Here is a 16,665-nt window from a genome sequence, read left to right as displayed (position 1 = left end):
ACAAGGTTTTATTTGTAAATCAGCTGATATACAGTTATGAAATACTCTCCTATGTGATGTGAAGTGTTGAGATGGCTTTAGATCATTTATAATGACTTAAACACACAATTCTTATGATATGCATGAAGCCAATAATTCTATGTATCCAATTAGATAGTTTTCATCCCTATACTGTGCACCTGAGTTTACACTTCAGAGTACCCAAAAGAGAGGAACTTCCACTCGCAATTATTCCAGCCGTTTACACGTAATTGCGAAATTGCTTTTCAGTACAGCATCACTTTCAAGACCCTTTACAAATATTTTGTTATCTAATCCAATAAAAATAGTGTATGGCCCACTGTTAATAATAGCGTTTTGTGTTATCTTTTACTTTATTAGTCCTGGGTGGACGGAGTTAAAATAAAAGCACTTTGAGCGAGCGCACACATTGACCCCGATCTAAACGTCGCGTCAGAACGGCGTCGAGCTCTGCAGCGTTCACGTGCGCAGCTCTTCATAAAGCGAGGATCAACAATAAACAAGTAAGCATTTATTTCACATAATGTGCGCTGTACAATACGAGACATTACGTTGAAAATTACCTTTGAACTTTGTCATGCATTTCTTCGAGACCGCGGTCAAGAATGATCAAACCAAATCTAATTCGACTATAAACGTTAACAGTTATTTTCCTCAAAATAGGCCCCGACATAATGGCACCACATAAGCCGAGTTTACTGAGAGAAGCGTCTCATCAAATCGTTGCAGGTGGATCAGCAGGTAAGAGCAACAAACTTATTTCATCACCCAAAACTTTGTTTACCAAATATGTAGCCTCTCGCGCTGCTGTTGCACATGCACCGCGTGTTGTTGACAAACTCCCAAAGCTGCGCAATACATCCCATAAATGTTGTAGTTCAAGCCTGCATACAAGAAATAAATGTTGTTTTCGGCAACTTCAAAGGTGACAGATTGACGACTATACGAACCGGATGTCTGTCGGAGTTGAAAGTAGTAGGACACACACGTGCACGAAACACAGTTCCGTTATAAATAGTTCCGTTTTCGTTAAATGCGCATCTTTGCTTAAATATGTCTTATTACATTAAGTGCATGCAAGAAAACTCAGGTTTGGTTTATTCAGGATTAAGTTTGTGAGGGAAATTCAGTTTATATCGGGAACACAGTGCAGTAATATGTAGAATGGATTTCTTTCATTTCTCATGACATGAGGCGTCATCATGCGTTCAACTGCACAGTTTAGCTCAGCGTCTCCCAATCCTGCTCCTGGAGAATCCTGAGAAGAAATGTGTATCAGATTCACAATAATTACTGTCTGGTGTCAAGATTTTTGTAATTTATACATAATTCAACATCATTTATGCAAATTATTTATATTAAAGGGATACTTCACCCCAAAAACGTTATAAATGCTTATAACAAGACCCCATGTGCACCCTACTGACTACCATAAGAGGGAAACATACAATGGTAGTCAAAAGTGCACCAGATCTGCCTTCTTTTCTGTTCAACAAAACAAAGAAAAATTGTAAGTACATTTTCCTACTATGGGAGTCAAATGGGGGTCAAGCTCTGTAAGCATAAGCAAATATTCTCTGTGTTCATCAGAACAAAGAAATGTATACAGATTTGAAACAACTCGAATGTGAGTAAATGATGACAGAGTTTTTAATTTTGGGTGAAGTATCCCTTTAAGGCCATTTTTATCTGTCATGAGAAAAGTTAAAGGTACCACAGGCTCTCTACAGCTGCATTTAAAAAGAAAGAATTTAACCTTTTCAGTTGGTGTAACATTTTAACACCTCTCTGTGAACTTTGCAATACATTTAGTGATCACCAGGGACTTTCTCTCTTTCTTTCATTCTTTCTGTCTTTCTTTCTTTCTTTCTTTCATTTTTTTAACCCCCCTGTAATCGTCACATCCGCTCCAGCAGTTAAGGAGGCCGAGGGGAGACCGGAGTTAAATGATGTGACATGGTCATAGAGATTGGCTTGGGTCTACCTTTGGCCTTTACCAGACATGGCTAGTTTAGATTTTCCAGAATTTCTGAAAATACTTAGTTAATGTCACTGCTGTGCTTTTGTGTTTTATATATCCCTAGTTTATTTCATTTCATAACCTTCCCACTCAGACATAATGTAGGTACAATATACAGTAGATGAGATACCAGGCCTTTTTAAGCCTGATATTGTTCAGCTTGTTGATCTCTTTGATTTCGTTTATATGGGATGTTGATGTTTTATTGACTACCACTAGAGGGAAGCATTGTACCTGACTAACTTAACATCTCATGTACCTGACAAACTTAAAGTCTCCTGTTCTTTGTTTCTTGGGCTTGTGGCTGTTTGGGGGTGTTCACCAAATGTTGTTATCCTCGGTTGTAATGCAGTAAATACAAAAGTTTAGTCATTTACACAAACTCTGTGTAAAAACACCAAAGAAAGGTGAAGAGAAACTATTGCTGATGATGAGAAAAAGAGAGGTGTTTGACAAACTTAACATATGTAATTTAATTAAGTTTACTCAAAGCTCTTTGCTTTACGTTTTTTCAGAAATGTATTTATGATTTTAAAAAAGTGACAGCTTTATATTTAGATTTAATAGGAATGCCTTTAAATCAGGAAATGAAAAATAACTATTAGTCTACTCGCAGGGCAATTCTAAAATTTGATATTGTAAACTTTGCCCAACGTGAAAAAAAATCTTAATGGGGACTTATTTTCTTTTCATAATTTATCTCAGTTTTAGCCAGAAGGTCCGGAAAAACGGTCAGATGTTACCTAAAGTGTTTTTGGTATTGATTTCCGCTCCCTGCCCCTGTTATACTGAGTAATTTGGTAAGATTTACACAAAAATGTTTTAGTTATGATTAGTTTCTGTGTAAACATATCCGCCGACTGCAAATGGAGTGTGACGAGAAAAGACAGACAGCCTAAGTATAATTGAACTCAGCCCACCCCTCAACAGCAGACCCTCACTTAAAACACACTCACCCGCTCTCCATCTAATCGCTTTGAATCTTTGAAATAAAGTTTAGGCAGCGTTGAACAAATACATTCACACAGCGTCTATAGGAAGGAACAAGAAACGAGAAAAAGAAGAATAAATAAATAATGTCAATTGAGAAGGGTTCCCTGGGAGGAATATTGACTTGCATTAGATGTCTGCCGCAAAATGACTGTTTCCTCTCCGGCCCACGATTGGCCGCTACAATCAGAGCCGAATTAGTCCTAATATTTATTTCCAGAAACAATTGTACATGCTTGAGCAGGGCTTTGATTGAACTCCGCTAGGACATGTTGTGGACAGATGTTTAGATGACCTCATGTTAGAAGTAATGTTGGTTTAGATGGTGCCTCTAAATCGCCGCCTTATACATGTATGCACGCATCGAGAGACATGTAGCTTTTTGCTGCACGTTTAAGATTCTGTCCTTCTATCACTTGGAACAGTAAGTGATTCGGCGAAACACACTTTTTGGAAAATCATGTAACCATTCAGTAACATGTAAGAAAACACGACTACGTTTGTAGTATACGCTAGAAAACCATTCTTGAAATGGAGCAAAAAATGCAATTAAACCATAATAAACATTAGAAAAACAAACAGAGGAGATTTATTGACTGCTACGACTAATTACCGCTGGAGGAAATGTGCAGGATCATAATGTCACAAGAAATCAGTTGACTGCAACCAGGCATGAAGTATAATGGTAACATATGCACCAAGGAGCTTAGACTCTCCAAACAGATCATATACCTCCCACAGGTACGTGCTCGAACCTGAGACCAACCACAGAATTACTCTTTAATAGAGCCTATGCATCTGATCAAATGTGTGCAGTCTGCGGACAGAATCATCTTTAAAAAGAGTCGCGAGAAATTTGATGTGGTTTGAGATAATATATCAGCATTCTGATCCATTCATGCATACACTTGGTAAGAACTACTGTTGAGCTACCGTCTGCTGCGGATTGTCACTGTTAAATCAGATGTTTGTCAGAGAGAGAGGAATGGAGTCTTCTCAAGTAATGTACGAGCCAGCCAGGGACCGCTGACGTTATCTTAATGACATGATTTATGGAGGTCGCACGCTGAACTGAGCAGAGGAGCTGGGACAGGGACGCATGCGCGGGAGCCCTCTCTACTGTAGAATGCGACACTCGTGCACACACAAACACACACATTTCATTCATCAGGCATGTCGTGTTGCTGTAAGCAATAGGGATAATTGCAGTGTTATGGTAAGAGTAGCATTGATTATGATTGTTCGACATGGGAGGCTGTCCCCGGGCCAGTGCTCGTGCTCATTTTACGGGGAAATTATAAAAATAAGGCCATTGGAGCAGACAGGAAAGACGGGCTGGGAAGCAATATACTCTGAAAATCATTGGTGGTAATCTAATCAGGGATGTTATTAACCACATCCATTTCTGATAAGAAAATGTAATCAGTACTTTCTGAAGTCAATATTAACTCCCTAATTTAAGTAATATTTATTCTTGGTGTCATCGTTCACAATTGAAAGTTGAATGTTGTTTTATGCTAATGCTGTAGGTGATGCATTTTGTCTAAAATGTTGCCAATAGTGAATATAGTATTGATTATAAGGTAATGTTTTACGGATTATATGATTTAAAACAGTAGCTTTTCCATCGCGATAAGATCAGGGGAAACTTGACCTTTAGCCTCCACATCATGGTCAAAAAGCTTCCCTTCAAATGGGTGTCTGCAATATTTTAGGTGTTGTGCTCCATAGACGATTACACAGTCACATTTTGGTTTGATTCCCTTCTAGAGTAGAAAGCTTACTCATTATAACCAAGCAATTTTTTTATTTATATGACGTTTTGCCCTGACAGATTTGTCACATTACTAAGGAAAAATTAATACTGTAGCGTACTCTATTTGCTAGAGAAAATTGCAGAACCCTTTTAGTAAATTGATAAACTAGTAAAGACTGTAGTATACAATAGTAAGGTTCAAAAACACTAGTATCTAGGAATTTTACTCCAGTTTGCTATAGTAATACTATCGTATATTACGGTAAACACCCCAATGGGCGGATCAGCGTGTGGCTACCCGTGCAGCGAGTGGCGCGGGTAACCCGATGAACCCCACTCGTGATAGGGACCGGGGACTGCAACTGTTTCCCACGAACGGGGAATTCCCAGGAGGCGCGGGTCACGAGCCAGCGTCGATCAAGTCCCTGCCCTTTGTACACACGGCCCGTAGCTATACCAATCGGATGGTTCAGCGAGGTCCTCGGATTGGCCTCGCCGGGGCTCCTCACGGGCCCTGGCTGAGCGCCGAGAAGACGATCGACCTGACTATCTACAGAAAGTAGGGATATACCGATATGTAAATTTTGGCAAATAACCGATGATTCTTTAACATTGGAAGCTGATAACCCATAAATTAGCCGATATACAGTATCTAGATATTAACATAACATTTCCTAAGACTGAAACAAAAGGCAAAAAGTGGACAACTGCTTTTATATGAAAACATTCACTGCAGAAAACAAGGTCACCAGTAGTTCTCTTTTCCCCACTGAAAATCATGTACCAAGCTTACTTTACACAAATTAACAATTCTTTAACCTTCAAACTTTTCTGGTATATTTTTTAGGAAAAGTATATAGATGTTATGGTATGGTATATAGATGTTCTTCAAAAGCAACCCAGAAACATTTTCTTAATAGCACAGGTCTAACAGGTGTCAAGACAGAAAGCATTCAGACAGCAGTCTGATTCAAACAATATGCTTTTGTTCCTATAATTTACACATTCATAAATACTGTATCTACATACTGTACCTACATCAAAAATGTTTTGCTGATAGCAGTAAGTGAATGATCACGACAGAAAGACATATGTCCCAGAGGAAATGATTTATCAACTATCGGCTATAATATATCGGCCGAAATTTTATTATCAGCCAATACCATTGAAAATGACCATTTATCCTTCGATATGGGGGATAATTTATCGTGCATCCCTAAGATGAAGCAAGCTCACTTGCGGCATGCAGTTCATGTCCGGCATCTCTTAGCTCTGGGACGACCGCTCCATCTATCAGTTTCAAAGGATCTCCAAATCCAGCCTTATATCCACTGTTTATAACATTCATCACCCAAATGCCGCAAACAAACAACAGAGCTGAACTTCGCGAACATAGTGCTCTGTGAATTGTGCGCATGCTCTTTCTCCCGCTCTCCATAGTTGATGCGTGAGCTTTTCCGCGTCCAATAAGGGACTGAGAAAAGTTGTCACGTAACGATTTTTCATGTTCGGAAAAAAACGTTCAGAAACCTGTAAGAACACTGGCGGAGTGTATCGAGCACAGAAATACTACGTAATGCGTCCAACTCGTTTTTTGACAAGTTGACCACGTTGAGCATGAGAAGACAGCATGTTTAACGTTGTAAAGAAGTCAGAATGCATGACACACCGTTGCACGACCCCTTTAAACCTCTGTAGCTCCAGTGCTATGCGCGGAAAAGTTAACGTACAGCCCTGCAGAGATTTCCACAAACCAAAAAATATTAAGAGATTTACTGTCATACTGTAAAACACTGTATTACATTCAGTACCGTGATACAGCACATGGCAGCAATAACAGCTGGAAAGGAAACCGGCTAACAAGCTATGCTTAATTGAGCACTTAGTCTAAGTAGTCAAGGGCCATAGTTTGAATGACCCTGTTGGAAAATGAAACTGCACAGTAGATGATACACTCTGTATGCATAAATTGGTGTGCATGCATGTATTCGCGTGTTAGCGTTCACTTTTTCTTGGACCGCTGTCCCGTTGGCTGTCCTCCGACCTTGTAATTAGCTCAGAAGTCTGAGATATCCTTTGGCTGGGAAGAGCTTTTGATAGAGTGATCACAGCATTGCAATGATCAAGTCTAGAATGAATGTATTCCCATAAAGCTGTATCTATAAATAACCTCCTTAGGAGCAGTCATTTTACTGCTTAAGTTCACAAAAAAAATTATTTGGTTCTCAATCTACCATGCTGCAATTTGCGACGACTTAACCATGACGGATGACTTGTGTTTTTCTTTGCTCGAGAGACAATTCGTTGTCCCGTTTCTGCTGTATATTGTCTGTAAACCTTGGGTGAATCTCTGCCCAGAGATTCTGTTTTTAGCAGCTTTCCTTTCTCAAATGAAAGAGAACCAAACAGCTCAGAGCGCTTTGATTTATCTGTGATGTTTCCATTTGACTGAAAGTCAAAATGTTATCTATAAATCTTAACTAAATCTTATTTGAGAGGCTGGGTTAGAGAAAATTACAAACCTAGTGATTTATCTTTTTCAAAGAAATGAATTATTAGTGAAAAAAACAGCTGCATGAAAGCATATATCACTTGAATGTCTATATACTCTATAATATATACATTGTGTGTGTGTAAATATATATGAGACTGCAAACATAAATGAGTTTGCGTGAGCATTTTTGTGTGCCGTTATAAAATTGGGCACGTATGCATTGTATCCAGTTTATAGCTTGACTACTAGATTCGATTGTGAGCGTTCTCTTTTTTTACCTTCCACGTCAGTGCCCAGGTCCGTTACAGAGAGACGGCCCCTTCCACTGGGTTAAACGACTCAAGATGAGCCACGCTCGGGCAAGAGCTGAAATCATAATGTGATTTGTTGTGCTTGGGAGCCAATTTGAGTCTCTTAGGAAGAGATCCGTGCCCAGTCGCCCGCTTGCGCGCTTGGCGAGGAGGCCTTAATTAGGGAAGCTCAAATTTATAGACACGTTTGATTACAGCTGATCTTGAGTGGTAAGAGGATGACATTGCCTAAGAGGGGGACCTTGGCATAGGCAGCCGCACAATTTGATAATGAGAACCAAGGCTTAGGAGAAAGGCTTGTTTTGAATTTGTTTACACATTTATTATCCTTTCAAAAGGAGTGCTTCATTCAATAAAATCAAGACAGACACAGATGTCACAATCAGGAGGGAATGAGAAGAGATGGGGGAAGAAATGAAGTGGTTTCCATTATTATGTTTGAAATAAGGGCAATTATACAATGGAATAAAGATATAAAAAATGATGTTGGGTCATGGAAAAGTGCCCCGGTTTTATGTCTTAAATTCCTGTTCGCTCATGTTACGAAGTGGCACAGAGTGGACGCCGACAGGAAAGTGGGAGGGCATTATGGCACGGTTTTCACGCAGATTGGTTTTTGAATTTATCTTCAACGATTGACAGAAGGTTAATCCAATAGAAGGTTTTAGCGAGAGCTTTTTATAACTGAATCATAAAAAAGAGAAATGAAAATTTTGCCGCAAGAGTTGTTTTAGATTGATCTGATCCGTGATCATATACTGAGTTTGATGGGAACATTCTTTTCAGCCTTGGAAAAAGGCTGCATCCCACTCGAATAACATGTCCGCTGAAATTTTTGGTCAGCCTGTAAATCTTAGGCTGTCATAATGTTACAGTAATCAAATCACTCTTCTGATTTTAATCCCTCTTTTTCTGTGTCATGGAGTGGGTTTCAGTCAGCTGGCTTTCTTGTGGTTGCCGCACTTTGTGATAGGTGGCAGTAGAGAGCTATTTTAAAGTTACTCTTCCTGGCAGTCCTCCAAACTTTTTAAATCTTTCACCAGGGGATTACTTTAAACATGGATGTATCGCTTATACGTCTGAACAAAATGCTTTTTCTAGAAATGGAGATGTTTTCTTCATCTATAATTATGTAGGAGTATTGTAAAGAATGGATGATAGTCATTCAGGATCTAGGAACTATTTACATTGTGTACAGTTATGGAAAATAGTACTTAGGAAGAATCCACATAGGTATTTTTTCCCTTTCGGTCCAGTGGACTTTTTGGTGTCGTCAATTTCCCTTGATTCAAAAAAGAAGAATCCCTATTCCTTGTGTCCTCGCACTCCTGCTGTGATCCTGTGATGGTTTCAGCCTCATCCAAAATAAGTCTCAGTATATCAACTCTCCGAATCCCTTTGGATTTCATATGACGTGATCGAATAGCGCTGACTTAATTTCCCACAAGTGGAATGGCTACTAGCCAGTGGCTTAGCTAACATTTCTAAAAACACTCCAATCTGTTATTTGCACATCACTTTCTAATGCTTGGGCAACACCGCGGCAGGTGGTACTGCTCATCCGGACCGCAGTCTGACACGGCTGACCATAGTGTTCTATTCCAGGCGCTGAAGTCTTGAGAACGTGTCCGTGGCATCGTCCAAGTGGCTCCGAATGTTGGGTAGGGTGGTATGTAAGATCATTGGCTAAGGCAAAGAGATCTTTATCCTTGAGTGGTGTCTAGCTGCACAGAATGAGACATACATGCAGAAGTCAGTGGTGCGGAGAGAAGACCACACATTCTGAGGGATCCTGGGGGTTCTCTGCTCGTTTTGAAGTGCAGTATGGTGGAAAGGTTAAGCTATCAGTCTACCGACTGTGGCAGCGTTGGGGCGGCAGCAGCCTCTGATGAGACATGACAGATGCTTTCTGCAGAAAAGCACTCCGGAAGAACACACTGGTCGTCTTGGAGAGGACTGTCGAATATAATCCTATCTGCTTTTATGCATTTGTCAAAGAAAACAGTTGTGTCTTGAATGATGCTTATTATCCCATCCAGTTTATTGTTGTTTCAGTTGTTTCAACATATACAATTACGGCTGAAATTATGACACTGTGGTTGTCATACTGTGCTTGCAACATGTCCAGCGAAGTCGGTGTGATGAACAATACAGTACAAAAATGTATAAGTTTCAGCATTTATTTTTTTGTACGTACCACATGGTTTGATATGTTGGCTTAAATGTTTAAATCATTTTGTGTAATTAGATGGGTCATCTAACTGACACCGTTCTACCCTAACTTAAAAGCAACATACTGTGGGAACGCTCTCACTGCGTTTGTGCACTGGTGTGCATTGTTCATAATCTGATGGTGGCTCAGCAGGTGTGTGTAAGTATGTGGGCAGAAGCGCTGCAGATGAGATGGGAGATACAGTATATCTCCTCTGTAAGCACTTTTTCCTTCCCAAGAGCCCATTGCCGCCCATGTAGAGAGGAATCCAGTATGTCTCTGGTGTCAAGCTCCGTCATGCATAGCCAAGCTCTAGGGTGCTTTTGGAAACAGCGCTTTCTGCCTCAGTCGACTGAATAAATGGAGCCCAAGGGGCACTTTTTCTGCAGCCACCAATTTATCAGCTCATATCCAGGCCGATACGGGCTGACGTTGCCGGCGTTTTCCCTGTTTGTGCCCCCCTCCGTTTTTATAAATGGCAGTGAGTGAGTGGCAATGCCTGCCGTAGAGGAAATGTCTCACTGTGATTATGTGCAGGTCGCTGTCGTTTTTGTGGGTCTGTTTGTGTTTGGATTGCTTAGGGAAATGTTTTGTTTAGTAATTTTTTCCCAACCCACCCACTCTAGGATTTAATTACAAGAATGATCTGGACTTTTCTATAACCTGAAAGAACTGTATGCAGTGCTGCAGAGCACAGTCATGGTTGTGGTATCACAACGCTACTATGTAATAATTATGAAAAAATATTATATTCACAGTAACATTGTGGCTTTCATTTTTCGCAACATTGCTTGAGAGAGGGCTACAATAATTGCCCAGGGGGCAATTAGGTTGAATGGCTGTGGGAGCGACAAAGTCATTTTCTAAGCCAAACATCCTGATGCTAGGCTGCAGTTTTGGGCCAGCTTGCGGGAATCTGTTTTTGAGGAAGTGGACCTGGGTTTGTTTTCTTTCTCTGAGAACTCTGCCAGATGAGCACCTCAATTTCAGAGTGCCTCTTTTATTTATGTCCCTGCCCATATATACAGTTAATGCGCATTCTATATCCTCCGTTTTAGAGGTATGTTTCAATGCAGCATATGTTGCATTACCAAACAACTAGACATGCATCAAGACTTTGTGTGATTTTTATTACCCACCCACATGACGTTAAACATGTTTAGAGAACTTCCGGCGTCTTCAGAACGCAAATGAAGGTATTTAGGTGACATCCAATAGATTTCCAGGCCTCCTCATAGACATCATGGTTATAGTTTTTGCCAAGGTCCATAAAAGTACTAAAGACATAGAGTTAAATTGGTCCATCCTTGCCTAGTGGCTCAGTTGAATTTTTTTGAAGCAACAAGAATGCTTTATGTGCTTTATGTGTATATTCTCCCCTGTCTTGTCAATGTATGATGCACGAGAGCACTTCTTCACTTTTCCCGCGTTGTGAGTCAGAGCGCCAGCATCCAATAGGGGCATGCCTAATTCGCATGCATCAAAGTGCTCTCGATGTCAATAAGGAGGCCTGGAAATCTCTCGGATGTCAACTAAATATCTTCATTTGTCCTCCGAAAACGCCGGAAGTTTTCTAAACATGTTTAATGTCATGTGGGTGAGTAAAAAAATCACACAAAGTAGTTTTTCTGGGTGAACTTCCCCTTTAAATAATAGTTCAGTCATTAAAATCAGATTAAAGCGGTTGTACTGTATACGGGCCGATGTATCCTACCAATTGATCAATTGTTCTCTATATTAACCCGTAAATCTCTGCCACCCTCCACGGAGGCACAGGTGGGTGGGTCCAATATTGCATCATCTTATTTTGGTTAATGCATCAAGTTGCTAAATAACAACGTGGCTAACATTTATATTTAAATCTAACCTTATATGGATATAAAAGTTTTTATTGTATTATATTTTTATATTCTTTTTAAAAAGTACAGTTCATAGAAATGTCTCGCCCAGCTGCCTCTTTTTGTGACTTTTAAAAAAACACTCCTTAGCAGTGGTACAACGGCTGTGATGCACAGTAGATGGAAGTCAAAAATATTTTAGTTTGTGTACTTGGCGAAAGTGACTCATTTCACACATTGACATAAAATTACAAAATAAAGGACAGACAGAATTGCTCTTGCTCTGAGATTTGAAACTTAAAGTGGTGGTTATGTGTTATGAGACTGCACATTGATGAAGGTCAAGAGTTGCAGTGGTCTAATCAGTTTGAAAGCATGTGAAAATATGGAAACTTGTTGTATCTCAGCCCACGTGGGCTAACAGTCCGAGTAAGTCTAAGCCTTATAAAAAGGTCTCAGAAGCTGAACAGTTCATAAGTGATATCCATTCATGAAGGTCTTTGAACATGAAAAAAAATTGAGTGGTGTGGGAAAAACGAGAGCGAAATTAACATTTTGCGTGTGGGTGAATCAAACGTCATGCTCAGGCACTGAGCTGCCTACATGGCTGACACAGTCCATTTATTAGTCATGCTAGAGAGCCGTATTATTTTCCCTTCTTCTGTTCTTCACGTTACACTAATCTAAGAGCACTTTAAAATGTTCAAAAGAAAGAGGCTCATATTTGCTCTTACAAATGATTAAAAATTAGTTTTGGCCGTGACTCAAGAATCGCTAATGAGCAAACAGCAAATGACATCATCCTGGTCTTGTCAGAGAATTAACTTGTTTAGAATTACCCTCTTCTGTCACCTTGGCAAAGAAATCCTGTGATTCCATAAGAGACTGACATTTTTTCCTACTTAGAGTGGTATGTTTAATGTGGAATAAAGGCACTTTAAGGGCGAATGAAAAATGAACAGCCCTCTGTCATTTTGTTTGCTTCCATGGCATTTTTGTTTAGTTTTCGTTGGTTTGGGGGAGGAGCGATGGTGTATTTGTCACTCTTGAGTTAGCACAGTCTCTTTCAGTCGAGACGAGTGAGGTTTGCCATAGCTCCACTAAAAACAACAAGGCACTCCTGCCAAGCTTCCTAGTTAATTAGCAAAGCATTTCACACGCTGCATAACATCAAAAAGAAAATGGAAAAGTGACAAATTTGGTGAGTTTGGCAGGGTGTGAAACCTGGGTTGGGCTTGATGTTTCCCAAGCGGCCTGTTCAACTTAACAGGTTCTGCACTCTTCAGGTTTTAGCTGCTTGTTTCATTTGGAATTGTGTTCAGGGCAAAAAATATTTATCTATATACGACTTGTTATTTGTTTTGCTTTCTTTACTTCCACTTCCTCAAACAGCTTTCCTCAAGCTGAGAGAAATCTAAGAACAAGTTTAAAGGAACCAGAGAAAGTTGTTTGAATATTTTGCTTAAGTCAGTGCTTTACTTTGAGATAAAGCATTTTGGCTAATCTTGGTTAAACAGTTTCTGAGGCCCTTTAAGTGCCGATTGTTTTGAAGATTATCTCTCATTGCAAATGAAGTGAAAAATGGCATTAGTGCTGTTGTTGCACAGTTGTTTTAGTACTTACCTCCAAAAAAAAACGTTGTATTTCTCCTTTCCAAAATATAAACAAGAACTCTCCTATAAATTACAAAATGTTACAAATGTAAAAGAAATACTGATCCCTCTATTTCATGCCTGACTTTTATAGTTTGGTAGGCGTCCATGTCTGTGTTATGATTACTGCCAAATGTTACGGGGGAAAAATAGCAATGCTTTATTATTTCCCAGCACTCTTAACAATTTTTTGTTTCGAAAACATCGACTAGAGAATTCTGCAGCTTGCAGTTGCAGCTCAAGCCTCCCTTACGAAAGGACATTGTTCTCCAATATTTGATCTGTAGATTGACACCAAACACACCTGTTCGAAACCTCATATCTTCATCTAAAATCTCACCTCGCTTAACAGACGGCACCATCAACCCACCCCACTCCTTCCATAAGCCTTTGCATACTGTCACCGCATCAGCCGCAACAGTCTGGGGAGTTGAACTTGACTAGAACATATGTCTTCAATTTTAATAGCCCTTCATTCCCCCAGATGGCCTGGAGGGGGGAAGGTTGCCTGAGAAGCGGCGTTTCATGTAAGAATAATTTGTGTTAAGTAGCTGGGCGATCTGTTTGTTACGCTAGAGCTGACAGTTTGTTTATGTTTCTTAAGGAGTATGATGGATGGGGAAGCAGTTGATGCTAATTAAGCTAAATTGTTGCTAAGAATGCAGCGGTCCTGCGCCACACTGCATAGGCCAGTTCCCATTGTTCACATATCTTCGCACTCGGGGCGTAATTGAATGGAGCTTGCAGCCATTCATCATTGTACTGGGAGGCAGGAACAGGAAGTGAGAGTCTGTGGGTTGGGGACAGACTGGGCTTGGTAGAAGTGATGGTGATGGGAGATGTCACAATGACTTCATCGCTCTTCTTCGTCTTTCTAGATCTCTATTGACAGACGCACAATGTGGCTAATGGCTGTAAAATGAATGCTTACTCGATGAATGAACCAGCAGATAGCTGGAATGAGCTTTTTTGATTTTTCTATTTCTTTTAAGCAGCAGTAAGTGCAAAAGCTTGTTGCCCTCAATAGAGTGACGTTAGATCTATCATTGATGTATTGCTTCATCGTTTCCTCGATGTAGGTTGCTTTGGAAAAACGTCTGCTTAATGTAGATGTAAATGTAAAGGAAATCTATTTCCAAATATTTTATAAAACATCAGCAACAATTTAAGCAACCCAAACCATAAAGTGTTGTTACAGAGGTTTAAAGTTTTGTAGCACAGTTGAAGCGCAAGTATACGTCTGGTATCATCATATAAAAAAACACACGAGCAGGTCATCACATAAATAGACATGTAACTGAAAAAGGACATTAGCGTTATACAAATGGATAAATTAGGGCCATATCATTTTTAGTGTTCCCCAAATAAGGTTTTTCCTTTTTAAATTTGAGTTCTGTATTTTCAATGCTTTACCATACAGTAGTAAATAAATTTTGTCCATAAAAATACTGTAGTATAATATATTATTTACTACATTAAACTGCAGTGAAAGTATTGTGAACTGTATTATATTTGAACTATAGTTAATATTAAAGTTTACTACAAGTTAATTATTGTATCATCTGGTTTAAATTAAGCTGAATTTTATTTTTGCGGGTCGTCGCGAAGACACTTGCATTTTAGTGTGGAACAGAAGCTTCACTCAAACAGTAAAATGCAGTGAAGCTTAGAACAACTCTGTCTCATGTGTTCATATTCTCGTATAGTAAGATACAGACAAATAAACGAGTATACACTTTAACGTTTATTACATGTTAAATTGTGCAACACATTCACTCATAGACACGCAAAGCAGGGGACACATTTAAATAGTCGAATTCCTTATTCGTGATTCAGTCCCCTCATAGGGACTCGATGCAGCCGGAAAACAAGTTTTAATTGCAGAAACGAAATAAAACCCCAAATAAATAGTGGAGCGCCATTAGTTAACCTCACACATGAACAAGCACAAACAACAAATGCACTTCACACAATCAAGCAGCTTTTTGTAATGCATCTGCCAAACTGTATCGCATGCATGCAACACTAATAAATTTATTCTTCAGATTTTTCATAGCATGTGGCATGTGTGACATATATGTCTGATGAAGGCCTGCTAGGGCTGATACATGTTGGTGTATAGAGTATAGCCCTGCAAAAAAAATAACTTAACTATTTAGAATTTTTACATGTTTAATTAAATATTTTTATGAACCTTCACATTGTGACAAAATATAAGGTATTATTTAATGCACAAAATAATTTACATTTAATATAAATACAAATATAGCCTATAAAATATCAAAATCTACATGCCTGAACGTGGGATATGTTCCCCACTTTTTTGAAGCTCCAAAAAGCACATCTATCCATCATATAGCAGCATAGTTTCTTTTAAATAAAATAGTAATAGAAATAGTGTTTAGAAATAGTATATATACTTTGGATCGCATTGTGTCAACTATGGGTTGAGTAAATGATGAGAGATGGGTATTATGTTTTAATACCTTAAAGGCATTAACGCCTTTACTCACAGTTATATACTAAGAAAAGATCCCCAAGACTCTCTGCAATCCTACAGACCTCTTAATATAATTATCTGATTATTTTATGGTAAGAAATGTATTATTACGGTAAGAAGTAATTATTTTTTATAAAAAAGTCATTCATTTTAGGGTCAAACTCTCAAATATTTATGAACATAAACTCGGAATGGAAGTATTATTTCCTCAGCCAATCTTCTGATGTTCTGTTCTTCTAACTATCCAGTTCCTTAATTTCACCCATACTTGCCAGTGGCACCTTCTCAACGTTCACCTTAATTTGTTTTCTCCCCTTTCCCCCCACATTTATTTTCCTTGGTCTGCCGTTTTTCCTGGAGCAGGAAAGTGAGGAAATGACTTTCAAATCCTTAGACCTGTGGACTGCTGCCCAGCGGGCCAAGACCCCAATCACCCACCCTATCCACACGTGCCCCTGACAGGCACGTTAATGACCTCCACTCAGGTTGGCGTGCTTCTCACTGTAAGAGTGTGGAGGGTCACTTCCGCTTTACTGTAACTTGGGCTAAGCGAAGACATGTGAGGACCACACTGAGGACCCCCCCATCTCACGTCAGTCCTGCGATATGTAGCAAACAAACAGAACCTGGCACCAGTCAACACGCTTGACCCTATAAACCCAGTTGCCCCGGAGAAAGACGTAACAGAGCGTTGTTTATAACGCACCCTCCATAATGTTTGTGCTGAAACATGTGTTAACGATTAACCTTAAACATGTACGTTTACTATACAGCATTGTCATGTGTGAGCAACCGCAATATGACAGAGTGAGGGAATGGGTTGGGTGATGACAGAGAGCAGATGAGTTGTCACCACAGAGGTGAACTCAAA

The 16,665-nt window shown here is 39.5% G+C and overlaps 1 protein-coding gene across 2 annotated transcripts in view; it reads left to right on the top strand.

The window, feature by feature from the left end:
• Positions 1 to 247: 247 nt before the first annotated feature.
• The window catches only part of slc25a21 (solute carrier family 25 member 21), an 85,446-nt gene continuing 69,028 nt past the window's right edge, over positions 248 to 16,665 (top strand). Inside the window, exons 1-2 of one of the 2 annotated variants that reach the window (XM_079458846.1) lie at positions 248 to 524; positions 685 to 762. In XM_079458846.1, the coding sequence (XP_079314972.1) occupies positions 696 to 762 (67 nt within the window). In that variant the 5' untranslated portion in view covers positions 248 to 524; positions 685 to 695. The remainder of the gene's footprint in view (positions 525 to 684; positions 763 to 16,665) is intronic. The other variant, XM_079458847.1, reaches the window with a different exon arrangement.

This window comes from Barbatula barbatula (assembly GCF_947034865.1).
Source record: "Barbatula barbatula genome assembly, chromosome: 6".
Classification (NCBI taxonomy): Eukaryota; Metazoa; Chordata; class Actinopteri; order Cypriniformes; family Nemacheilidae; genus Barbatula; species Barbatula barbatula.
The sequence above is the reverse complement of the archived record's forward strand: the minus strand, read 5'-3'. Positions and strand labels throughout refer to the sequence as shown.